This window comes from Chiloscyllium plagiosum, unplaced genomic scaffold (genome assembly GCF_037043375.1).
Source record: "Chiloscyllium plagiosum isolate Xiang-an unplaced genomic scaffold, Cpla_swu_hap1 HiC_scaffold_39, whole genome shotgun sequence".
NCBI classification, from domain to species: Eukaryota; Metazoa; Chordata; class Chondrichthyes; order Orectolobiformes; family Hemiscylliidae; genus Chiloscyllium; species Chiloscyllium plagiosum.
The window spans coordinates 25,457,407-25,483,637 of NW_028270177.1; the positions used below are offsets into that span (position 1 = coordinate 25,457,407).

The 26,231-nt window shown below is 40.7% G+C and overlaps 1 protein-coding gene across 3 annotated transcripts in view; it reads right to left on the reverse strand.

Moving 5' to 3' along the window:
• unc13c (unc-13 homolog C (C. elegans)) overlaps positions 1-26,231 on the reverse strand; it is a 582,280-nt gene that overhangs the window by 433,874 nt on the left and 122,175 nt on the right. For 2 of the 3 annotated variants that reach the window (XM_087981433.1, XM_087981432.1), the window contains exons 9-11: positions 25,414-25,536; positions 17,218-17,520; positions 3,413-3,476 (exon numbers count right to left, since the gene is read on the reverse strand). In XM_087981433.1, the coding sequence (XP_087837559.1) occupies positions 3,413-3,476; positions 17,218-17,520; positions 25,414-25,536 (490 nt within the window). The remainder of the gene's footprint in view (positions 1-3,412; positions 3,477-17,217; positions 17,521-25,413; positions 25,537-26,231) is intronic. The other variant, XM_087981434.1, reaches the window with a different exon arrangement.

A 26,231-nucleotide genomic window follows, 5' to 3' on the forward strand; every position in this document is an offset into this window, starting at 1 on the left:
CCAAATGAAAAGACAATGTAGTCTACTATAAGTTGTGAAAATGCTAGAGGGCTAAGGTTTACTCCTTTTTGAAATAATACTAGGAAAATTAATATATGCATTAACCATTGTAAATTAAAGATTAATCTGTCATAAAATTATCAGAACATAACAGTTTTGTGTGACAAAAATATAGAAAATAACTTAAATCTTATATTATACATAAACAAACATATTAAATAGATGTGCATTTGGAAACAGGAGCATATTATCATGCAAACTCAGTAGAACACAAAACTTCAGGTGAACATGATTGAAGTTATGATGTGTCATAACCCAAAAAATCTTTTGCAAAAAAAACGTGTTATATTGTTGATTTCAAGAGTACAAAATGTAAATTCTCAGTCATTGGTAAGAGCTGTGAATTTGAGGAAACATCTGAGCACAGATTATTTCACACATACCACATTGTTCTAAAAGTTGTTGGACATCAACATTTCCAGACACCAGAAGCTACTTCCTTCACTAGAGTGAATTAGAATCGATGATCTTTTAATCGTACAATGAGATATAAACCTGAATTCTTGTGACAGAAAGGAATTCAAATTCCTTTTAAAAATCCAGTTAAATCTCAAATCAATAAACATAACTAATTTCACGTTTTAAATGCCTCCACATTCTCTGCATTTACATCTTTTGTTTCTTAAACTAAATCTTACTTTTAATAATAAAAGAATTTTATAAAAAAACATGGCTAATCCCAAAATATGGTGTAACCTGATTGATAAAGTTCTACTACCGATAAAGATCAGCATCTGTTCTAAACATTTAAATAAAAGGATGCACATCTACCATGTGCACTTAATATGTCACCCAGCTTCACAAAATCTGTGTGTAATCCAAAAGAAAAGGAATATTCATTTGGGGAAGCTTGCTCTGTTTTTTTAGAAAAGCAAGATCACAGACATTCTAATGTTGAAACATTGTAAGCTCTCCAGTCCAGAAACAACAAGATCAACCATGATCACATCAAATGCAGGAACAGGCGAGTGGGACTGAATCGCCCACTGTTACCCCTACTTCCTATGCTCTCCACTATAAATTTTCTTGCCTACACCTATAATGGGCCCAAATTTGTCATAGGCAACCATTTCCTTTACACATTCCTCAAGAAGTTTTTACAATCTCCCATTATATTCCTGGCTAGTCTATGCTCATATTCTCTTTTCCCTTTCTTAATTAGATTTGTGGATCTGCTTTGCTGTGTTCCAAATTACTCCCAATGCTCAGGCTTACCATTTTTCTTCTTGCATTACTAAGTTTCAACTCCTCTGATCTCTTGAAATCTTTAACCATTTTTCTTAACCGTACTTGGTTTATCTTTAAGTGTTTGAAAAGTAAAAGAATACAGGAAACGTTTTTGCAGACGCTTTGGAGCAGAAAGAAGCACTTGAAGAAAGATGCTTGAAGTGGCTTGGTGTCAGACTCTTCTGGTAGTCTCTCTCAATCAGATATTGTTTAAAATATTCACTGGCAAACAGAGTAGCCATATTTCAATCCTGTCTCATAATGTCTTTCATTTCCACAGCATCAGGGACTGAAACATTTACAGCAATCCTGACCTACCTCACCATAAAACCATACAACCTGCTTTCTTTAGAGTATCTAGTTCGCGTATGGCACTGAAAATCCATATTTCATATTATGTGGTTAAATGGCTGCCACTCCAAAGATGAAAACAAGTTACAGCAGAGGTTATGGCAAACCACAAGAATACAATTTTCAAATGCATTTCCGCAAGCATCGTATGCATCATCAGCGTCATTTTACAACAGTACATGAGAAGAAAAATGTGAAAGATACTATATTTGTTTACAACTTGCTGCTTTATACTTTTTTTCCAATGTTTATATTTCAGATAAATTTTTGTATCTACAGTGTTTGACATGCTTATGCTTAGGCATTCTGATATCATTCTATAAGCTAGAATATCCTGAAATATAGAAATAACTTTGTCCAAGCATTCTGGACTGGAGAGATTACAGTTTAGTTAAGCATCTACAGAGACAAAGAATGTTTTGAGTCTACACTTTGGAAATGCAATTACATATAGGACAGAAACAATTGTCTGCTGTGACAATGCAAAGCAACAATGTATTAAGGGTAGTGTATTGGTGCAATGAGTTGAAGGTTCTAATATCTTATGTCAAATAGTCAAGTCAGCACCTTAAACTATAACTTTGCTACAGTGCCTTTCTGATCTAGATCTCGCTACTTTGAGGAAATCCTTGAAAAGGACTGCTCTGGAAGTGGCAAAGATAAAGCAGCCAGTAAACAAAAATTAAAAGAAAAGTCAATCTAGATCATTTACAGACCAGAAATGACATTGGTCTGGGACAAAGTTTCCCGCTCATCTTCTGAGCCAGTTAACTGTGCTGAATAAAAGAGTCTAAGGACAAGAAATCTTATTTTATTTCAATAGGAAATAATTAAAACTTTTAATTGACACCAGTGAGGAGAAATCTTTCTCAACTGCATATAAAAATGTCATCTCATGAAGCATTTCTGAATAGAATGTGTTCATAGTTTAATGACAAGGTAGCACATAATAAATTAACTAACAACGGTCCTCCATTTCAGTTTGAAAGCATCAGCAAGATCCATTATCAAACTAAGTCCTCGTAATGCTAGAAATGTCACTTATTCTTTCCTATTTCACAGCATAAATATGCCAAAGCTCTCCAAAGCTTGGAAAAAATAGATTTCACAAGAGGGATTTCATTTAATGTAATCATGGGATTCAGGAAAAAAAAGCCAGAAACTATTTGAATTTTAAACTTATAATTTATGATACTACTCAATTGCTTAGTTTATAATTTCTAACCCACCAGCATTTATATATTAAATTGGATGAGATTATTTCTGACAAATTGCACTGCTGGAAATCACAGATTGCTTCATTTTTGTAAGAAGTCATTTTCAACTTGCCAGAGTGCAAAGCCATTGCTGAGAGTCAGGCATCAGGCAACAACAAAACATGACCCAAAACAGCAGCATTACACATGAACAGTGAACTGAAAACTGGTCCCCAAAGTACAAACTTCTATGCTGCAAAATGGGCATCAAAATTAAAGTAAAACAGTGCATTGCATAACCAACAGCCTAGCTATTCAAACTTACCACTTAGCAATTTACACATTTCTTCACTTTACATTCATAATTCATTTACTGGAACAGGTTGTAAAAAAAACTCAAGTTTTTCTCCTTGAGAAGCTATAATTTCCCAAGCCTATATGCTAATGAGAGTTACATATAGTCTTTATCCATTTCCATATATCACTTTCTTGCGTTTGTGAACTGCAAGCAGTGTGAACAATCCCTCGAGAAGTTCCCAATAATCATAGCAAAGAATTTCCAAAATTCACTATCTTACTTTTTCAATGACTCTTTTCCATCTTGATCTTGAAATGCTCCTCATACAGACCTCTTCTTCTTTCCTGAAAAAGACAGATTTTAATTTATTAAAATCATTTCTAATAACTTCAGAAACATGATCTAAATATTAATATTTGACAGTAATATGATCAATCTATAAGCAAAATTTATTGTCACCATATTAACAATAAAATTGGTATTATTTTTGAAGAAATGTCAGCTATACATTTGATAACAACCATCTGCAAATACTTTATAGTGCCATAAGGTAAATTTTATCTTTAAAATTTTGAAACTGAAGATCAAAGGTGAAAGAAAATTTTAAAAGCATATACCTTCCCTCTTCTAGAGCAGGAGACAGCAGTATATGACGTAAGTGTATACAATTAAGAATGGTTGAAAAGTAGTTAGAAGTATCCCATTTTGGATGGTTCTTTTTACAGTCTTCTCATACAACTCTGCACATTTTTTCTGTTCAAATCACTCTCTAATTGCCTTTTCAACGCCCTGATTGAACATGCATCCGCACACACTCAGGCTATGCATTTGAGACCCTAACCACTTGCTGCATGGAAATGTTTTTCTTATTTTGTTCCCTTCACTAATTACTTTAAATTTGTCACACTCAAACTTTTCATGCGTCTGAACATGCTCCCCCTGTTTACTCTATCCAGATGTCTCATGATCTTCAATAGTTAAATTAGATCTCAGCCTTCAACTCTCCCAGGAGAACAATCCTAACCACTCCAATTTATTTTGGAAATTCCTCATCCCTCAAAGACACTCACATAAACCTCTTCCCTAGTCTCTACAATGTCTTCACATCTTTCCTAAATTAGAATTGGATGCAATTCTCCATTTGAGGCTGAACTAGTGTCTTACATCAATTCAACATGACTTCCTTGCTCTTGTATCTTGTATCCTATTCAGTTATAACCAGCGTTTTATAGGCTTAGTTAACTGCTCTCTGAACCAGTCTTGCTAACGGCAATGACTTAAGCATGCATACATACAGGTTCCTCTGCTTCTGCATTTTCTTTAAGAATGTACGTGTTATATAAGGATGCAAGAGTCTAAAAGGGTTAGTGCACTGCCTGATAGGATGATGCTTGTGGACTTGTTTTGGAACAGGTTAGCACTGAAAGAGCAAGACTTACTAACTGGGTCAGTGTAACAATGTCTAGCGCATCAGTGTAACTTGTACCTTGTTGTTTTATTCAATAAACTACATCTTGTGTAAGACAACTGCCTCTTCACATTAGACTGCCAAGCAGTTTTTCTCTACTGCGCTCGACCAAATAGGCCCTGCGGATCCCTATCCTGTAAGAGAATGGTGACAGCTAATCTATCTTTTAGTAAGAGAGAGAACAGAGAGAACATATAGCATACAAACAGTGGTATGGGCAGTTCATGTAACACTTTACTTTCTATTGTTTGTCCAGTTCACAGGCATTTCCCAGTAGTTTTCCAAATGGTGGGTGAGACTGGAATTGAGGACATTACATCCATCCCCGGTCACCCAAACTATCTGCACTTGGGAAATGGCTGTAAGGATATTAAATGCTCAATATTAATTCTACTGGCATAATATATGCTGACTCTAGCTAAGTTCTTTGGATCTACCTAAGATTCTATCATTATTAATAATCAACGAGTTCCAATATTATTCAAACAGAATAAATGACAGCAGGATAGCTGTTGGGAGACAACATGAGCAGACTTAAATGACTTCAGAACTGTTTTAGGCAGACAAATGAACTCATGTATAATTCCCGCAATAAACATCAAATGCAAAAATTATTGTGTGCACATTTTGATCATTGCATTAAAATATATTTTTTCGTAACTCAATCAAGAACTGCAAAATACTGTACTTTGTCATGTGTGGGTTATCTTATACCTCACAGGATAGTGGTATTTCAGACCTTAAGTCAATGTGCAATGGTATGTGACATGGAAATGAGGAGCTTTCACAGGTTGTTCCCAGAGTGACATCCTGACATTGACTGAAGAGATGTACCACCAACTGTTACAAAGGGAGTTCAGCTCAATGTTCATATTAAGTAAAGTTAATGTACTGCCTTGTAGCATGCTAATTGTTATTTGAATGACATAATGTTGCTGATAATGATCTCTCAGCTGCCATCCACAGTGCCCAGGTTTTCCAAGAACAAAATGCAGGAAGGGGAACAGAACATGACCTGCGGTCATCTCCTACTTCACATGACCTGAGGATTTCTGCTGCTTCCACCAAAGAAGTCATCTGCACTTACAATAGGTCATCTCGACCCATTTTTCTGATGGCTCTCAGAAATGCTCCAAGATGTGTACACAACCTAATAAGCTATAATTAACCTTTATCCTTAACCTGCACCCTCACCTTTCCAACAGTATGTCCCAATGTAATCAGTAAAGGAAGTGTTACATGAATGGATAACTGCCGAATGGGTCAGTGTGGGTCACAGCTGTAGTAATGGTATGTGACGATGATCTGTATTAGAGCGAAAGATATTCAAAACTATCAGATTGCAAGTACTAATGCATCTCATATAATGTTCATTTGCCAAGAATGATTCCATAGGATCAATGAAGCCACACCTATTTTGGAATAGTCTCATTTGGATTCCTAATCTGATAAAGGTTTCTTTTCCATCAAGGTCCTGAAGTCTATTCTGATTTCAGCAAGTTGATTCCATCATAATTAATGCAACACCAGCTGCTTTATTATGTTTGTTGAGCGAATCATAATATCAGCCCATCTCATCCTTGCAATAAAAGCTATCTGCTCCAAAGGTCAGCCATTGAGCAGGCCATCAGGCTTCTGAAGGTGTGGTCCCAGTGCCTGGATTAGTCAAAGAACACTCTCGTACATGAGCCTTGCTCACTTTGATGAACTGTGATGCTCTCCGTAGTATGGCCCACCAGAGAGAGGTGTGGACATTGAGGACAGAGGGGTGGAGGAAGACAATATCTCATCAAAGAAAGCAGGACAGCCGGAAGTGGAAGGGGAGGAGAATAGAGGAAGTTGAGGGTGAGAAAACCAAGGTGTCCCGGGTGCACAGAGAGGAGCCCACAGATAGTGCAGGGCTCTGAGTAATCCTCAGGATGCCACAAATGTGACGGGTCAACTGATTAAAGAATGTTTCAACTGAGCCCATAAGGATCAGACATTGTATGGAGACACTGAGCTGTTTGTGCTAACACTTTGAGGCAACAGTAGGACAAGAAAACCCTTACTGCCACTGAAGGGCACACATCAGCCCAGAGGCTTTGCCATCCCCACTGAGAAACTCTTGATCTCTTTCATCATGTTTTTCCTTGTTCCAGCATAAAGAAGAGTAGTACCAAACATCTGGCTTCAAGAGGCAATATTTGCATAGACATCAGAAAGGAAAGCAGTGCACAGGTACAGCAAATATCTCAGTGAGCCAGCATGCTGCAGAGACCTCCAAACTCTCTGACTTCTAGACAGTGCTCCCCCGTGAGCTTGGAGGAGCAGGAGCAGGAGGAGGAGGAAGAAGCCTGCCCCTTTGTCTTTGCTTGCATGATGCTCACCCTTGCTGTGGATGTGTGGCAGCTGCATCATTGATAATGTTTGGCCATCTTACTTACAAACTATCATTAACCATCTACATTACATCTCCTCCTAACTTGTAATCTATTTTATACACTATTTACCATTACCCTATAGTATTCAGCTTGGAGGGTTACGTCTGATCATTAAACCTCTTCTGACACTAGATTCGCACTGTCTTGACTACGCTTTTGCCACTGACAGTGGTAACTAACTCTAATCGGGCTCAGTGATCAGTCTGACTGTCTTTCTCTGGGAAGACAACAAGGAACGTCCCTCCCCCTCTTCACTAGTCTCCAAGTATCACCTTAAGGCTTGTGTCTGAAAAACAAGCAGCCACCCTGCTCTGTGCTTCAGGTTCTCTGGAGGGATCATGGAAACGAAGAATTTGTTTGGTGTTTTCTGTGAATCTTCACCTTCCAGTCACAGATCTCAAATGGCAATCACAGCAGTGGCCACCCAGGGCCAGGTGCAGGACCCAGGAATGATTTGACTGCTGTTTTCCAGCTTCACAATGAAGATTCATCCCCAGGTATCACGCTGGAGACCCTAGTGCCTGTATGGCTCATTGTCATAATATTGAGAGCCAGCACTCAATAGCTTTGGATAAAACAGTAAACAGGAGTCTCGCCAAGTGAAGGAGGAAAAAAAAGGAACGAAAGAAAGAACAAAAGAGAGGAAAAGAGATGGGGGTTAGATAAAGAGGGGAAGACAGAAAGAGAGGGGGAAAGGTAGGAGGGGAAGACAGAAAGAGAGGGGGAAAGGTAGGAGGGGAAGACAGAAAGAGAGGGGAAAAAGGTAGGAGAGGAAGAGAGAGAGGGGAAAAGAGAGAGGGGAAGAGAGAGCAAGGGGAAAAGAGCAGGGCAAAGAGAGATGGGGGGGGAAGAGAGAGAGAGGGTAGAGAGAGGGGAAAAGAGAGAGAGGAACAAAGGGAGGGATAAAAGAAGAGAGAGAGAGACAGCTAAGAAAAATCAACAGTAAATGAGTCACAAAATAAATACTTGTATGGATGGTAGCTTCATTTTACATAGTAATTTATCATAATAGTACTTCAAATAACCACATCCATAAAAATATAAACCTGCACTACACAAACAGAAAAACTACATTTAATGCACAGTGAATACTCTGCAAAGTCAACCCCTGACATTTGGTCCAAAAATCCTCAGCTTTGTCAAATAGCTTGTGCTTTATTTCAGAGCAAGGTTGGCAAAGAACAGTCTTGCAAAGCTTTTTCTCATTTTTTTTTTCCACGTGAACAGTCAGAAATAGAGAGCCTGGGACAGGCACTCCCCTGATGAATTCAGAACCACAAGCACCGCCTGCTGAAGCAGTATCATTACTTGCACTTTTCACAAACCACTTTTCACAATCATCCATTTCTAAGCCAACTTCCTACTTTTTGCTTTAAAACCTGGACACAAAAACTCAACTTTCACATTAAGACAGACTGGAGCATTTTAAGATCAGGACACAGCAACACCAAAATAAATTGCCTGCAAGACCTTGCAGAAATGTCTTTCAGGTTTGTGCAGATTGCTGCTGGGAGCTAACAGATGTTTGCACTGTGTGCTATATGAAGTTATCCCACTGAAGCTGCATGAACACAAAACAAAATAACCACAAAAAAATGATGCAATTTCAAAGGCACCCAATTAAGCTCCCCATTGGTGATAATAGTTATTAGTGTCTTTAATGAAGCGACTGCAATTAGAGTGCCTAAGGGAGGCAGGTGAGGGGAGTTGACTAAGTTTTATGCAAAGTCACAGTAATCTGAAGGGATAAATATTGATCAAATAAGGTTAAACCTGTTTTCAAAACTCAGGCACAGTCTCCCTAACCTCCTTAACGATAAAGTCATGAACTGTACTCAACATTATATTATCTATTGAATATAAATTTGCCAAGTATTGGAAAGTCTACAAGTTTATTGTCTTCAGAAAAACGCTGACCCCCATAAGAATGTGCATAATGATTTTTGCAAACCCGCAAAGAGTAAAATAACATTATACCACGGGTAGGCTGCAACCAATGATGACATTATGCTGGAGGCTGGAGTTCCTCAGTGAATATAAAAATCAGATAAGGACCAATGGAAATATGTATCTTCAAGTCAAAGTTGTTAGGCACAGAAGAAAGCCATTCAGCCTCCTGAGTTCATGTGAGCTCTGTAGAGCAAACAAGTCAGCCCCATTCCCCATACTATCCCCATTGCTCTTTCCATTAATTTCATGCAAGTGCCCATGCTTTTCCCTTTTAAAATTGTCACCATCTCTGCCTTGCACCACCCTCATACACAGCAAGTCCCAGATTATCACTTGTTGTGTAGAAATGTTCTTTTTCACAGTTGACCTGCAATTCTTGTGCAAAACCTAAAATCTACATTCCCTCGTCCTTATTTCACCAGCTAACATGAACAGCCTTGCTTTGTCTCCTTCCACCCGGTTATAATTGTGCGTACCCCTAACCTTACAGAATCAGACTGAAAACAAGAAAGAGTTTTAAAGACCTAAATGCCCGAGCAATCATTTTCATCGTTATAATCTGCGTCATTGCTGTATATCCAACAACATTAACAAAACATACCATGACTTTTTAAAGCAAAAGCAGGAAACATTTAAACTGTGCAACAAATCAATCTGCGCCTTCAAAGAAAGGAGGCAGTTTTGCATGGACCTTCTTTAAGAAGTGATAATTCAGCAAGCTTTTTACTAGAACTAAAAGAAAAAGTGAGGCAACTTTTAACTTCTACTGTATTAAGGTCACTGTCAATAAGCTCTAAATAATTCAGGAGAACTCAACTGCCAAAATCACAGGTTTACTGCCACGATCAGACAATGGAGGATATGTCTGTGCATGCATATGGCAGATGAGATATTTAAAAGCTATATCTTTATATTTGAATTTATTTTCAAATGTAGACTGAGTTTGGAAAATGACTGTTTTATAACAATGGACTGAGGAAAAAAATTACAGAACTTTTAAAAAGCAAGCTACTGAAATTGTGTGTGTGTGGTGTGTGGTCTGTGTGCGTGCGTGTGTGTGTGGACAGTCCAGTTCTGGGGCTCTATGTACAATGTGAGTTTTGGCTCGCAACAAGTTGCTGCTTGGTTTGTTGAATTGCAACCACCTGTGGATGCCAAAGGTCATTGGCCTGACAACAACTATTTGTTTGGCTCTTGGGTAGCTAGACATGAACAATACTGTCAGGATTTGGACTGATGAAAAGGCTGATGGTATGCATCTCACTCTTGCCCCTCAAGAGGTGGGAATGAGCTGCCTTCTTGATGCATGCGCTGTAGATAAACTAGGTTTCTGTACTTACTGTGGGTCTATGTTTTCTGTTCACTTGGGTCTATCCAACAGGTAATTTGGGGGCTTTGCACATTTTGCTGACATACTTTAACTTTTGTGATGATTGCAAGAACAATGGAGCTTGTTTCCAGACCACTACCTTAGTGAGGTGTAACTAAGAATAGAAAATGTTAACGAGCATGAGTAGTGAACAGACAGGCACATTTCCAGATTAAATTCAGTCAAGTGAGGTTAGACAACCATATCTGGCTTACAACATTGTCCCTCATACTGTTCCACTGCCCGAATCTCAAAGCATTACATGTCAGCACAGTGGCTCAGTGGTTAGTATTGCTGCCTCACAGCATGAGCAATTCTGGCCTCAGGCGACTGTCTGTGTGGAGTTTGTACATTCTCCCTGTGTCTGTGTGGGTTTCTTCCGGGTGTGCCGGTTTCCTCCCACAGTCTGAAGATGTGCAGGTCAGGTGAATTGGCCGTGCTAAATTGCCCATAGTGTTCAGTGCTTCATTCAGAGGGAAATGGGTCTGAGTGGGTTACTCTTCAGAGGGTCGGTGTGGACTGTTTCCACCCGGTACAGAATCTAATCTAATGTGAAAGGCAAGCTAATCAGTATTTGCAGGACATCAAAGCAGGCTGCAAGGCCACACAAAGTAAAGGGACAATTACTGGAGTATCCTACTTTTCACTAGAAGAGGGTTTTTGCCGTCCATCACAAAAAGCTGACCAGAGTTGCCTCAACACTCTACAGCGAATGTTTTAAAATATAGATCAAATGAACAATCAAACAACCTGAATAACTGAGAGCACATTTACTCCCTTCAGTTGAAATTCTCAGATACTGATGGAACACCAGGAAGAATTCATTTTTGCATTTATGTCCCTGCATTCTCCATGTGAATTCCCACGGGTTAGCCAATTTCAGTATGACTTCTCATTAATAACACACAATACGAGATTCACTAATGTATTAAAAATTATGCAATGATACTAAATTATATAATGAAAGTTACATAGGTAATAGATTGTTTATAGAATTATACAAATGTTTATATAATTGTAAAATTATATAGTAGTTTCACATTTGTCATTTCACATTTCCTCTAAACTTCAAAAGGCAAGTTCATAAATTTAATGCGTAGGCATTACTAAGCTAGAAATTCAAAGCAGCAAGTCACACAATACCATTTCAAAGTCCGTTTAGTTCTTATTGTTATCCCTTACTGACTGGCATCTGTAACATTGGGAATTTGAATATGAATAATGTGAGAATATATTAGCAAACACAAGTTAACCATGTCAGTGTAGATACTCCTTCGACTAAGAAACCATCTTGGATTAGTATTTTTCACTGATGAGAAAATTAGGCTGCAGAATACATTTCAGACATTTGAACGATACAGATTTATATCATTATTGAGCTTACTTCAGAAAGCTCAAGAAGAAATAGAAAACAGACAAAAAGTGATTATTATGTTTATGAAAAATTCTGGAATCACAGAAGTGCGGAAAGAAGTTATTGAGTCCACACAGACCCTCTGAACAGCATCCCACTGCCCTACCCTATTCCCACAACCCAGCATTTCCCATGGCTAATCCACCTAGTCTATACATCTCTGGACACCACAGACAATATAGCCTGGACAATCCACCGAACCTTCACATCACACCAAGGTGGCACGATGGCTCAGTGGTTAGCACTGCTGCCTCACAGCACCAGGAACCCAGGTTCAATTCCGACCTTGGGTGACTGCCTGTGTGGAGTTTGCACGTTCTCCCCATGTCTGTGTGGGTTTCCTCCGGATGCTCCGGTTTCCTCCCATACTCCCACAAGATATGCAGGCCAGATGAATTGGCCATGCTAAATTACCCATAGTGTTAGGCATATTAGCCAGAAGGAAATGGGTCTGGGTGTGTTACTCTTCGGAGGGTTTGGTATGGACTTGTTGGGCTGAAAGGCCTGTTTCCACACGTAGGGAATCTAATCTAATCTAATCTTTGGACCAAAGGAGGAAAGAGCAGTACCCAGAGGAGACCCATGCAAACATAGAGTGAACGTGCAAACTCCATACAGAAGTTACCAGAGGGTGGAATCAAATCACTGAGTCACTGGTATTTACAAAATTCTTTTTTTCAAAAGTACAAAAGAATTAAACTTCATGTGGTCTTCAAGACTTACATTGGAACATGGAAAATAGGCAATAGTCCTCTCTGATCCACAAGTCTACCCTGCCATTCAACTTGATCACTGTTGGATCTCTTTACCACCCTCTGAGGAAAGAGCTTCATCATCTCAGTCCTAAATGATCTACCCTGGGGGATATACCCCAAGTATACACAGTAACAGAATTACTTGGTCCAATTCATTTGAAAATAAGCCAAAAGACAAAATTAGGAAGCTTACTGGGAGTGAACGTGTTGCATCAGATCTGTTCAGAATTTCCCTTAAAGTTCAGGGTGGAATTCTGAGCTGTCTAAAATAATAAGTATGGAAACATGTCTTACAGCAGGATCATATGGATGAGGAGCAGAAGTAGGCCATATTGATCTTTAAGACCCCTCAGCCATTATTGGTGGCCTGCTTATATCCTGAATTCCACATTCACATCTAATTCTAGATTCTTTCTATGCCCAGTGAATCAACCTACTGCCGCCTTAAAAATATTCAATAAAAATTACCAGTGTTGGATAACAGAGATGATTGGCATTAAAGCTGTACTCTTTCTGTCCCATGAGAACCTACGTCGAGAAGTGTGGTGCTGGAAAAACACAGCAAGTCAGGCAGCATCCGAGGAGCAGAAGAATCAACGTTTCGGGCATAAGCCCTTCATCTGCAGTCCTCACTTTCTTCTCCCTCAGATCCTACCCAACACCTTGCATTTTATTTACCTACATGATGATCGGGGACTTCTTCGGACACTCCCCACCTCCCCAAACCCATCAGCAAACCAGTGACAACAGCTCAGTTAGTTTGAAATAGTCTTTTTTCAATCCTGAATGATCAAGGGGAAGACAGTGACATACTAGGAGTAACCTAGAGGCCTAGGTTGTCTCTCTGAGCCATCGGAGCCACTTTTGGAATTCAAATGTAATTATTCTAAAAACACAGACGTGAAAGCTATACTCTCAGTAACAGCAACCATGAAACAATCATAAAAATCCATCTGGTTCACTCATGCCCCTTAGGGAAGTTGTTCCTTACCTAGTCTGGCCTACCTGTGACTCCAGACCCTCCAGGCTAACTGTTAATGCTCTCTGAAATGCCCTTCCATGTCACTTCCAGGGCAATTAAGGACTAGCAGCAGTTACTGGCCTTGCCATCAATGATCACATAAGTTAAAGCCGCGCATAAACACCTGTATTCCTTTTATATCACAATTTCCTTTTGATTTAATGAGATGTTGTTGGACAGGTAGAGAAGTGGAATCATGAATTGTAGAGTTAATAAAGTCATCAGTGAGGGCTTCAGCAGGACATGAACTGAGGCACCGATAAAGTCACATGGTGCAAGGTAGGTGGAAGTAGGCAATCTTGGTGAAAGATTGGAAATGTGGTCAATAGTTTATCACAGGGTCAAACGCAACCCCACGGCTATGATTGTAACAGGTCTAACTCAGCTTCAGTCTGTTGTGGCATTGAAAGGGAATGATATTATGGGGACATAGCGAGCGATTAAATGAATTTAAATTACCTTTAGTTATAATTTTCTAAGCACTTATTATGATAGCATGTGGTTATAACAGGCTGTCGAAATTACAGAAGTAGTTGTATTTTAAGCTTTCCAATTTAGATTATATTTACATGGGCAGGGGAGTCAACAGCTCAGTTAAAGCAGCAGCAGCACAGACACAGCACTTCTCTCTTGATTCAGTGGGTAAAATTTCAGTAAAGACATCATTAGATTCCATAAATATGACACTCATCTCCTTCAGAGTGCAACCTCTTACTGCTTCCACAGTCTCCAGTTGGTCACACGGTTAATCCAACCTCCCACTGCATCTGAACAGCAATTTCTTCCAGCTAAATATTGTAATGACTGAAATCACTCTCTTTGGTCTCCACGTGCTAACATCATTCCCTTTCAATGCCACAACAGACTGAAGCTGAACCAGACCTGATACAATCACAGCCGTGGGGTTGCGTTTGACCCTGTGATAAACTACTGACCACATTTCCACTCTTTCACCAAGACTGCCTTCTTCCACCTACACAGAATCATCTGACTTTGCCCCTGCTTCAGTCCATCACCTGCTGAAGACCTCATTCATGCCTTTCTTAACTCTCGACTTGATTATCCCATTTCTCTACCTGTCCAACAACATCTCAATTTTAAAATCTTCATCCTTGTTTCCTGTACAGCCTCAAAGCACCTCATTGCTTTAACCTCTCCCAGGTTTAGGAACCTTTTAAGTTGCCTCTCTCCACCAATTCTAACCTCATGTGCTGTCTTCATTTTAATTACTGTACGAGTGCCAATGGTGGAACCAGTTGCCTTGGCCCAAAGTTCTGGAAGAAGTCGACCTATCCAAACCTCTGTACACCTCTCTCCACTTTCAATACGTTCGTCAACATCTCTTCTGCATAGCAGTGTCTAAACCACTGTTTATACATAAAGCTGGTTAAGTGCCTTGGGGACTTTTTTTTATTCATTTGTGGGACATGGACATCGCTGGCGTTTTATTGCCCATCCCTAGTTGCCCTTGAGAAGGTGGTGGTGAGCTGCCTCCTTAGACCTCTGCAGTCCACGTGCTGTAGGGTGACCCGTGACGCCCTTAGGGAGGGAACTCCAATGTTACTCCACGATAAATACTGTACAAACATAGGGCATTTTGCTGTTGTAAGAGGCACTTTTATGGCTCTAAGGTCTGCACACTAGTGTAGCTGGAGCCTCAGTCTCTGCTTGGTACTCATTTTGTTGAACTTGGGGTCAATAGGGATGATTAAAATTAACACAATGATTACTGAATTGGGGCAAAAAGCAAATCAGCTCTATCTGCCCCTGCTCACTAACCAATGATACCAAAATGAACAACGTTTGGTTTCAGGTTAGGTGCAGATGTGATGTCCCTTTAGTCAAACAGCCTCTCAGCCCTTACCATCTGGGCAATTTATGAAGAATGATTAGTCGATTGGAGAACTGAAGAGTTGCCTAAACCATATAATAGTCTAGATTAGAGTGGTGCTGGAAAAGCACAGCAGGTCAGGTAGCACCCGAGGAGCAGGAAAATCGACATTTCGGGCAAAGGGCTTTTGCCCGAAACATTGATTTTCCTGCTCCTCAGATGCTGCCTGACCTGCTGTGCTTTTCCAGCACCACTCTAATCTAGACTCTGATCTCCAGAATCTGCAGTCTTCACATTTGCCTAAACCATACAATAGAATATGGTTTCTTTACACAACCTCTGCAGAAAACACCAAGCTTGTTAGAGGGTTATTTCTCCTTCACTGAAAATGTGTTGCTGGAAAAGCGCAGCAGGTCAGGCAGTATCCAAGGAGCAGGAGAATCGATGTTTCGGGCATGAGCCCTTCTTCAGGAATGAGGAAAGTGTGCCAAGCAGGCTAAGATAAAAGGTAGGGAGGAGGGACTTGGGGAAGGGTGTTGGAAATGCGATAGATGGAAGGAGGTTAAGGTGAGGGTGATAGGCCAGAGTGGGGGTGGGGGCGGAGAGGTCAGGAAGAAGATTGCAGGTTAGGAAGGTGGTGCTGAGTTCGAGGGTTGGGACTGAGACAAGGTGGGGGGGAAGGGAAATGAGGAAACTGGAGAAATCTAAGTTCATCCCTTGTGGTTGGAGGGTTCCTTGGTGGAAGATGAAGCACTCTTCCTCCAGCTGTCATGTTGCTATGGTCTGGCGATGGAGGAGTCCAAGGACCTGCACGTCCTTGGTGGAGTGGGAAGGGGAGTTGAAGTGTTGAGCCACGGGGTGGTTGGGTTGGTTGGTCTGGGTGTCCTAGAGGTGTTCTCTGAAACGTTCCACAAGTAGGCGGCCTATCTCCCCAATATAGAGGAGGCCACATCGGGTTCAGCGGATGCAGTAAATGATGTGTGGAGCTGCAGATGAAGTTGGGCCTTGGAGGGAAGTGAGGGGGGAGGTGTGGGCACAAGTTTTGCATTTCTTGCGGTTGCAGGGGAAGGTGCCGGGAGTGGAAGTTGGGTTGGTGTGGGGTGTGGACCTGACGAGGGAGTCACGGAAGGAGTAATCTTTTCGGAACGCTGATAGGGGAGGGGAGGGAAATATATCCTGGTGATGGGGTCCGTTTGGAGGTGGCGGAAATGACGACGGATGATACGATGTATATGGAGGTTGGTGGGGTGGTAGGTGAGGACCAGTGGGGTTCTGTCCTGGTGGCGATTGGAGGGGTGGGGTTCAAGGGCAGAGGAACGGGAATTGGAGGAGATGCAGTGGAGAGCATCGTCGATCACGTCTGGGGGGAAATTGCGGTCTTTGAAGAAGGAGGCCATCTGGGTTGTTGGTTATTGGAACTGGTCCTCCTGGGAGCAGATGTGGCGGAGATGAAGGAATTGGGAATATGGGATGGCATTTTTACAGGGGGCAGGGTGGGAGGAGGTGTAGTCTAGGTAGCTGTGGGAGTCGGTCGGTTTATAGTAACTGTGGGTTACTTTTTCCTTGTTCATTTTAAAAATAGAAATGTGGGCTCTGCCATTAAAAGAAAAAATGGAAAGCAAGACTTTGCCACATTAAATTATCTTTGGATTCCTCATGAGAATTATGTATGGTTAAACAAAAATTTATTTTGTTACCATAACATGAAGTTAAAGTGATTGGTCATTTTTGCAAAAATGTCAGATATAACAATCAATGGGAAAAAAACAATATAGCGCAAAAAGCGGGATTTATGGAGTTAAAGCAAATTTGATTCCTTAGTTTCACAATAAAAATGGCTCGGAGTATACATACATGTTGTCTTCTCTTTCAGGTGTATGGTTACAGGATCCATCAGGGTCCTCCTCCACTTTCAGACTGTCCTGGGATGCGCAGCTGCAGTTAGAATTGCATTGACTGCAGCACGTGCTATTCTCTTGGTCACTGGGCTGCCCTTGTGAATTCTGCTGGTAGCTGTACACAGTAGAGCGGGACTCACAATCACTCCCCACAGTAGAGTCATGTACAGCATCACTCTCACTTCCTTCAGAGTAACTTGGCAGGGAATTGCCATGACTGGGGGTTGTGGACAGGTGCTGTCTGCTTTCCAGTGAGCCACTGCAGAAATCACAAATAAACCTTCCGCATCACATTGGGCACAAAGTATTTGGAAAATAGTTTGCCTTCCTACGAACAAACTTTTATTTTCATGCAAGGCGCAGTTGAACAACTAGGCAAAATAACACATCAATTCCCATAAGAGATTAAGATCACAACAGTCTTTGTCACTTTAAATTCAGTACGGAGAAGATAATGAAGGCCAGATTAGACAGGCAAATTAAATATTTAAATACCAATCAATTTCCTGAAAAGTTGAGAACTGTTTCATTTTTGACGAGCAGTTTGATAATATACTCCAGTATATTCAGTAAGATGTGCATTATAAACTAGATAGTACACCTTCTAATTAGTGCAATCTTATGACGCCATGTTTAATGATGCTGCTCACAAAAGCTTTGTTACTGAGAGGGTGACAAACAAATAGTGGGGGTTGTGATAAGTCACATGGTGTAACAAGTCAACAATTAAGTATTTAATTATAAAACTCTATTATAAAATTTAATTTGACACACCAGGTCAAAAACTCATTGTATTGCTGTTTTCCTTTCAACCATCACATGAAATGAGAAAACTCAATGTTTAGTTCAACATTTTAATAAAAGTACTCTCCTTTGGGTATAGTCTTTGCAACAGAAAACGACAACAGCAACCCTAATAGGTTTATCAATAAACTACTACAAGATTCAGGCTGGGTAAAATAGCCTTAATCCTTACTCTTCTGAGACATAACTTATCTCAAACCATCCCTGCCTCGATTCGGAGATGCCGGTGTTGGACTGGGGTGTACAAAGTTAAAAATCACACAACACCAGGTTATAGTCCAACAGGTTTAATTGGAAGCACACTAGCTTTCGGAGCAATGCTCCTTCATCAGGTGATTGTGGATTGTGCTATAAATTCTGTGTTACGATCGAGCCCTCCACAATCACCTGATGAAGGAGCGTCGCTCCGAAAGCTAGTGTGCTTCCAATTAAACCTGTTGGACTATAACCTGGTGTTGTGTGATTTTTAACTTTGTACATCCTTGCCTCCAATAGTCTTGCTTTCATGAATCTTCCCCTTGAATATCCAACCACCCTCCAGCAATGCATTCTTACCTCTCTTTCAAGAGTTTTTTTTACAAGAACAACTAGCATCTAACTTGCTACCAAAGCTAAAGAGAGATGTAAAGAATAATTTATACAAGTTGCAACAAAGAGTTTTGCTATAGACTTGGAGAATTGATTTGTGGAAGGTCAGAAGAAAGCAAATGATGCATGTTTTGGCTCCAACAAAATGGACTTGCACGCAATATTTGCAGGGATAAGATTGGTCTGGGAAATGGGGTATCGTCACTTAAAGTCATGTGACGAAGTGAAAAGACTTTAAGTGAAACTTTGATTCTCATAGGAACCAACGTTAGGCCTGGAGTTAGGTTCTGTAAGGCTTTCTTTAGCAGAGAGAAAAGAAACTAAAACATTATACCTGTACTCTGAAAGTTGAACTACTATACCACCTATTTACCAGCTGTAAATGGCTAATTCCTTCACTGGTTAAATTAAATAACTTAATTTTTAAATCTGTTCAGTTTTAAAAGTGTAATCTTCGACTTACTGCAGCTCCTGTAGTGGACAGTCAGAAAGGAGTTAGGGGACTTGGTGCTCACAGCCTGTACCAGCAGGCCTTTCTCACTGGGCTCTGGGCCTCCTGCTGGGGCTGTTATTGCATTCTGGATGCTGACTGGAGGAGTCTTTTTGATGCTTGGTGGCACCTTGCCTGATTGCCATCTCCAGGATCCACTCAAGGCGCTGTTGGGCACAGGGCCTTCCTAACCTTCCCCCCCCACTCCCTCCCTAGCTGGCCAGCAATGGCCCAGCTGGTTGGCGTTTCCTCCTCTCTCCTCCAGAGACTGTGGGATCCCTGGGCTGAATGGTGGTCAGCAGAGGGTGGGGAATGGAGGTCAGTGACTCCCCGGTGTTGTTCTGCCTGCTGCGAACTGCAATGGGAACCACAACCTTCTGGTCACCATCACCTGGGGAGGACGGCCAACCTCAGCCAGGCCCAGTGCCATACAGCCATACATTACAGCAGCAGGATTAGGCCATTCAGCCCATCGAGTCTGCTCTGCTGTTCGGTCATGGCCAACGTGCCATAGAATGAATGGACTTCCTGATGAGAAGAGGCTAGACAGAGTAGGCCTGTATCCTCTCGAGCTTAGCGGAGTCAGAGGTGACTTAATCAAAACATACAAATTCTCCTTCAACTCCTGTCTTTTTCTTCAAGTCATAGGTGAGGCTATGGGCACCAGCATGGGCCCCAGTTATTTTTGAGAGACAATCTAAGACTAGGGGTCATTGCTTAAAGGAAAGGGGTCACCCATTTAAGACAGAGGTGTGGAAAACATTTGTTTTTCTCTCTCAGAGGGTTGAGAGCTCTGAAATTTCCTTCCTCAAAAGGCAACGGGCACATAAGCTTTAAATATTTTTAAGACAGAGGTCGAAATTTTCTCAAAAGGCGGAAGTTTATCGGGATATGCAGGAATGTGAAGTTGAAGTTAAAATCAGATTAGCCGTCATCTTATTGAACGGTGTAGCAGGTTCAAAGGGATGAGTGGCCTGTTTTGAGCCCTATTTGTACATGAATAGGCCAAGGGAGGGGGACGGTGCTGCCAAACTTGGTAGAGGTCAGCCTGGTAGGGGTAGCTCTATCCTCCTGTCTGAGAGGGTGTGTGTGTGCACGCGTGTATACGCGTGTGAGATGGGGGGGGGGGGGGGGGGGGGGGTTGGGTGCTATCAGGCTGTAGGGTGGGGAATACAGTACCACATGGAGAGTGGCCTCAACTGAGAGAGGGACACTTTGTGACAAAATGGCAGCAATCATATAAGGTACTTCAGGAAATAACCTTGACAAAAACCTCGTGACACTCCATAAGATTTCCAATTACTTAAGGCAAAGTAAAACAACACTAAAAAAGGAAACCATGAGAATGCAGACTCCCTGTACTGCAAGGTGCAGGTGGCAAGATGGAACCACAAAGTAGTGCCATTACCATAACAACATAGTAGAGCAAAAAGATCCCACTTGTAGATTTGCTCGAAGCGCTGAAATGCTCCTGGAATGGCCAATCTTGCATAAATAGTGAAAGCTTGTAGATGTTTCTAGGAAATGTTGTCAGCATTTTTTAAACACAAAAATACAGTGCTGCTGCCAGGGCACCCAGGCTGCAAGTCTTGGAATGCTCTGAGTGCTCATTAGATTCAGAAAGGAAGGATCTGTTCTTTTCACTCGAAATGAAGGCACTGATGTCTCTCTGTGACTGGTGGGGACTGTGGGCAATCGATAACCAACGCATTTACAAACGAAATGATCAGCAAAGTTCAACCCAATAAGTAAAGCTCCAACCAAAAATAGCCACATTGCCAAAAGTGCACAACCAAATTCCAATTGTGTCTTTGGTACAATAAAATATTTAGGTACACATCACAGGAACATAATCAGACAGAATACATTGTGAGTTTGGGGTGGGGAGGGTGGGGATGGTCAGAGAATGGCAGAAAGCTTGGTCAGAGTTTGGCTGTAAGAGTATGCTTAAAGACTGGGTGTTTTGTAGAGCATCGGGGAGTCAGAGTAGAAATGGCTGAAGACATAGCTGTCAATAATTACAGAATCACTACTGTATTGAAGCAAGCTATTGGGGTTCATACCAATCTTCCACTCAGCATCCCACCCAAACTCTGCCTCTCCCAACTTACCCTATCCTTATATCCCTGCGTTCCCCATGGCTAATCCACGTAGCCTGCACATCCTTGAAGACTATGGTAATTTAGCATGGCCAATCCACCTAACTAGCTCGTCTTTGGATTGTGGGAGGGAACCGAAGCACCCAGAGGAAACTCACACGGACACGGGGAGAACGTGCAAACTCCACACTGACAGTCGCTAGAGAGTGGGATCGAACCTGGGTCCCTGGTGCTGTGAGGCAGCAGTGCTAACTGCTGAACCACTGCACCTCTTTATGATGGAACAAAGGGTTGGCAGGATGGGCAAGCATCCATAGTTGAAGGAATGCAATGTCCGGATTGAGGGAGGATTGATGAAGATGAGAGAGATTGGGGATGGTGAGGCCATGGAGGGGTTCTAAGCTGACAAAGATGGGTATTTTGTATATGTGGTGGTAAACCAGCAAGCCCAGGAATGATGAGGGAGCAGCAGCTGCTGCCAGTTTGGGCATGGACTGCAGTGGTTAGACTCGTCCAATGTTATAAAGAGTGGAAGACCTGCGATAAGAGAATGGTGATTGTCCAGTTTGAATGTAGCTGGAGCACAATTGTCAAAAATCCAGGCAAGTAACAAGAATCATGGGAGGGGTTGAAAATTACTGATGACTTACATGTCTCAGATTCTAATTATAAGCTGACTCTCTGAACAATCCTAAACATACCATATACCTTCCTCATTCCCTATTTATGCTCTTTTCTGCTCTATACTCCATCTTTAATCAATGTTCCTCTGAATTTCTTTCTTCAGTTCTTTGAAGTCTCAAATAAATGCCACCCTCCTCCCTTCTTCAAAGGTGCATTGAAAGTAATTGTTACCACATTACCTCTGGTTCCATATTTAAAAAAAAAAACGGAAAGAACTCTGGATGCTGGAAATCAGAAACAAAAACAGAAATTTCTGGACAAGCTCAGCAGGTCTGGCAGCATCTGTGGAAAGACTGGTTCTGAGGAAGGGTCACTGGACTCGAAATGTTAACTCTGACTTCGGTGGGGTTTTGTGTGGAGAAATCAGAGTTAACATTTCAGGAGAAGTGACCCTTCCTCGGAACCAACCTCTCCACAGATGCTGCCAGACCTGCTGAGCTTTACAGCAATTTCTGTTTTTGCTACCTCCCATTTCATGTTGTTCTTTCTCAGTATCTTAGAACGATCAATTTTTTTTATTTATTTAATTGCCGTCTAAGGATCTTGGATTTCATGAAAAGAAAATCCAGGTTCAGTATCACAATAATTGCTTCTCTAAGTTACGTAATTTGTTTTAATTTATTGCCCACTACTGAGATTCAATCAAGGTTTCCTATAGGTTATACTTATGAAAACTGCTGTAACCAGAAAACGAGGCAACATGAAAGAATCAGTCATTTTTGCACAAGTTGGAGAGTCAGTTGCAAACTGCAAGGTAAATAAGAAATATCATGAAGTTTGGTATTAATTTAACTTATTTATGACAGAGGATTAACATCCCAGGATGTGAGAGAGACAGACACAGATGCGCGCGCGCACGCGCACACACACACACACACACCCAATACTCTTCTCGATAAACTACTTTAAAAACTTTAAAAAGATTTTAAAACTTGAGAAATGCCAGAATTACCTACATTTAAAAGCCAAACACAAAACACTGTGCTTTTTAAACTGTCGCAGATTTTTGATACAAACAAAACCACCTTGGGAATGGTTGCTCAATAACTAACAGATTGCGGCAGTGAATGGAGTAAGACACAGTTCTGTGGGAAGTGTACCCTACTTGGATGGTTATAAGGAATCAGCAGGACTATCACTATGCTATAACTGCGTGCTACATTACAAGGTTGGCTTCCAAATACTGCACTAGACGAGGCTCTACCCTCCAAAAGAAAACAGGAAAATTAAGTTCCTTGATTCAATGCCCACTGTGGGTGCCTTTGCCATGCCATTGTTTTGGGGAAAAAATTAATTGGAGAGTAACTAAATCTACACTTTTACGTAATATTTGTAATAATTAACATTGTTATATTAGTGCATTAATATTAAACTGTAAATTGGTTATTTGATGCGCTATTCATTTTTCTTTGAAAGAACAGAATCTTGTGATTTTTGAACAGTTCCTTCCAAACTTGTTTCCCCCCGACAACCAAGGACAAGGTCAGTGAATGTATAGGAACACCAGAGGTCCCTTCTAACCCACACACCATGCTGAGGAGGAATGACATCGCCTTTCCTTCACTGTAGCTGAATCAAAATCCTGGAATTCCCTCCCAACAACTTGGTGTCTGTGCACCATAAGGACTGCAGAGGATCAATAAGCTTATTCAGTCAAATTAAACTTGTGCAACTTGTTGCCAAAAGAGTGCCTTTAGCTGGAAGAAGAAATTCAGAAATACCACAAAAATTTCTAAAAAAAACTTTTTCTGGCCCAAAAGGAATTATTTTACATTAGTTATAAATAGTAAAACATGTGAGGATGTAAAGGCCATTTGTTAAAGTTCATAGAGTCATAAAGATGTAGAGCACAGAAACAGACCTTTCGGTCCAATTCGCCCATGCCAACCAGATATCCTAAATTAATCCAGTTCCATTTGCCAGCATTTGGCCCACATCCCTCTAACCCCCTCCTATCCATGTACCTATCCAGATGCCTTTGAAGTGTTGTAATTGTACCAACCTCCATCAGTTCCTCTGGCAGTTTATTCCATACACGCACTAACCGCTGTGTGAGAAAGTTACCCCTCAGGTCACTTTTACATCTTTTGCTTTTCACCTTAAACCGATGACCTCTGGTTTTGGACTCCCTTAGCCTGGGAAAAAGACCTTGACTATTTACTCTATCCATGCCCCTCATGATTTTATAAACCTAGATATAGCCAGCCCTCAGCTTCCAACATTCCAAGGAATCTTCTGTGATTTTTCACATTGAATTAAAAATGTCCAGAATTTGGATATTTTAAGTACACACATAATAGCCGTAATATTTTCCATCTGAAATGTTTGTAATTCTACTGCTATTGTCACTCAGGTAATCTTCTGACTAGAAACAGCAGGTGGAGATTATTTCAATTTCTCCTCTATCTTGCATGCCACAACCTATGTTATAGACTTCACCCCTTTCTGTTCTCACCAAAATCCCTGGGGATATTATTAACTTAGTGTGACGATTCCTGCTCTGGATTAATGATTATTTTTATCTGTTAAAAAGCCATTCACTAGACACTGACATTATTCTTAATGTACAAAAAGCTCAGACAATAGTGATCTCCCATTCTACTACTGAAAGGTATATCTGTATTTGGAATTAATATGGAAGTGAGGTCATATGATAATGTTAGTGCTCATTGTGGGAAACGTGCTCAATGTAACAGGAAGGTCAGACAGCATTTTGACTAACAAGTACTCTTAAATAAACTCTCTGATCCTGAAGGACTGATGTAATATTTGGGGAATGTCATAATTCTCCATTCCCTGGTTAAAATTACCTCTGAAATAATATAAATACTACTTATAAGTTGATATTTCAATTTCTTTCTTAATCCACATGCATGTCTCATTTATTATTTTGCTTTCTGGAAAGTCATAAAATGATAATATCTGTCTGTTACTCCTGGTGTGCTGTCTGAGAGAATTCTTGAATGGGATTGGTTGCTCAGTCTTTGTAATTCCTTTATCCTTTTATGGAATATGGTCACAGCTGGCAAGGAAAGGATATTCTGCCCATCCCTTGGGCAGAGTGGCTAGCTAGGTCAATATTATGTCTGTGGGTCTGGAGTCACATGTAGGCCAGACCACCTGAGAATGGCAGGTTTCTAAAGGACGTTAGTGAACCAAATGGGTTATCATTTACAAGTGAAAAGAGTTCCATGGTCACTGTCATGGATTAGCTTTATATGAATTGAATTTAAATTCCACCAATGCCACCACAGCACTGTTGGACTCTACAATACCAGCCTAGCAACATGACCCATACGCCAGTTCCCCCACTGCTTGGGAAAGGTACTTGGAGCAAAGAGATCTCCTATAGCTGATGTCAGAATGAAATTAAACATACTGCTTCTTTATGAACCACCAAATTCATACCATTTCATGCACATATTGCATTGCAGTATACAACAGAACAATAATGCTTTGAAGATATATAAAGATTGAGCTAACTCACCCATTAGTTAACTCTAGTGAAGGCTTGCTTTCCAGTGAATGTTGTTGACTTGATAATCGGCTGCAACTTGAGAATGATTCTCCCTCACTTCTGCTATCAAATGAGTCTTTCCCATCGTGCTTTCTGTTAATAAAAACACTTGTTTCAAACAGGACACAGTTATAAGATAATAATAGTGATAGAAAAGCCAAATATACCAAAATACCAGATGTGATCATCCACTAAACGACACCTGATTAACAGACGGAGGACTGCAGGGAATTGTCAATTATTATAGTCCTTTGTTTAAAACAAGTTCGGTTTAATAGCCCTCAGCAAAAGAGGAATGCAATTAAGGGTCTGGTTGATTTAAACAATGAACATTCTGCTAATAAATTATGACAAAAATCCAGAATCAAGCATATCCTCAGTCCATTGCCAGTCATTCATCAACCATCACTTGTTAACTTTCTCTGCACTGCCACTTTCCCTCTGATAAAAGTCAACAGCGTCACGTTTTGTCAGATTTGGCTTATTTCTCCCGAATGCTAAATCACATTCATTACGCTTCAGGGTGAACTCAAAAAGCCCCTCTGATTTTTTACTATCTTCTTTCAGTCATCAGTGACTATGGATTGAAGAAATGTCAATGTTTTGTTATTGGTGATGATTTATTATGAAGCATCCTTTTTTTTTGCACACTTCCTGCCCTGGAGTATAAAGGGCAGCCAATAACCATTTTAATGGAAACAATGTGACCTTTCTCTTCCAATCGAGTTAAGTTTTTTACATCCACAGCACATAACTGTCATCACTTTTAGCTGTCAAATTATAATAAT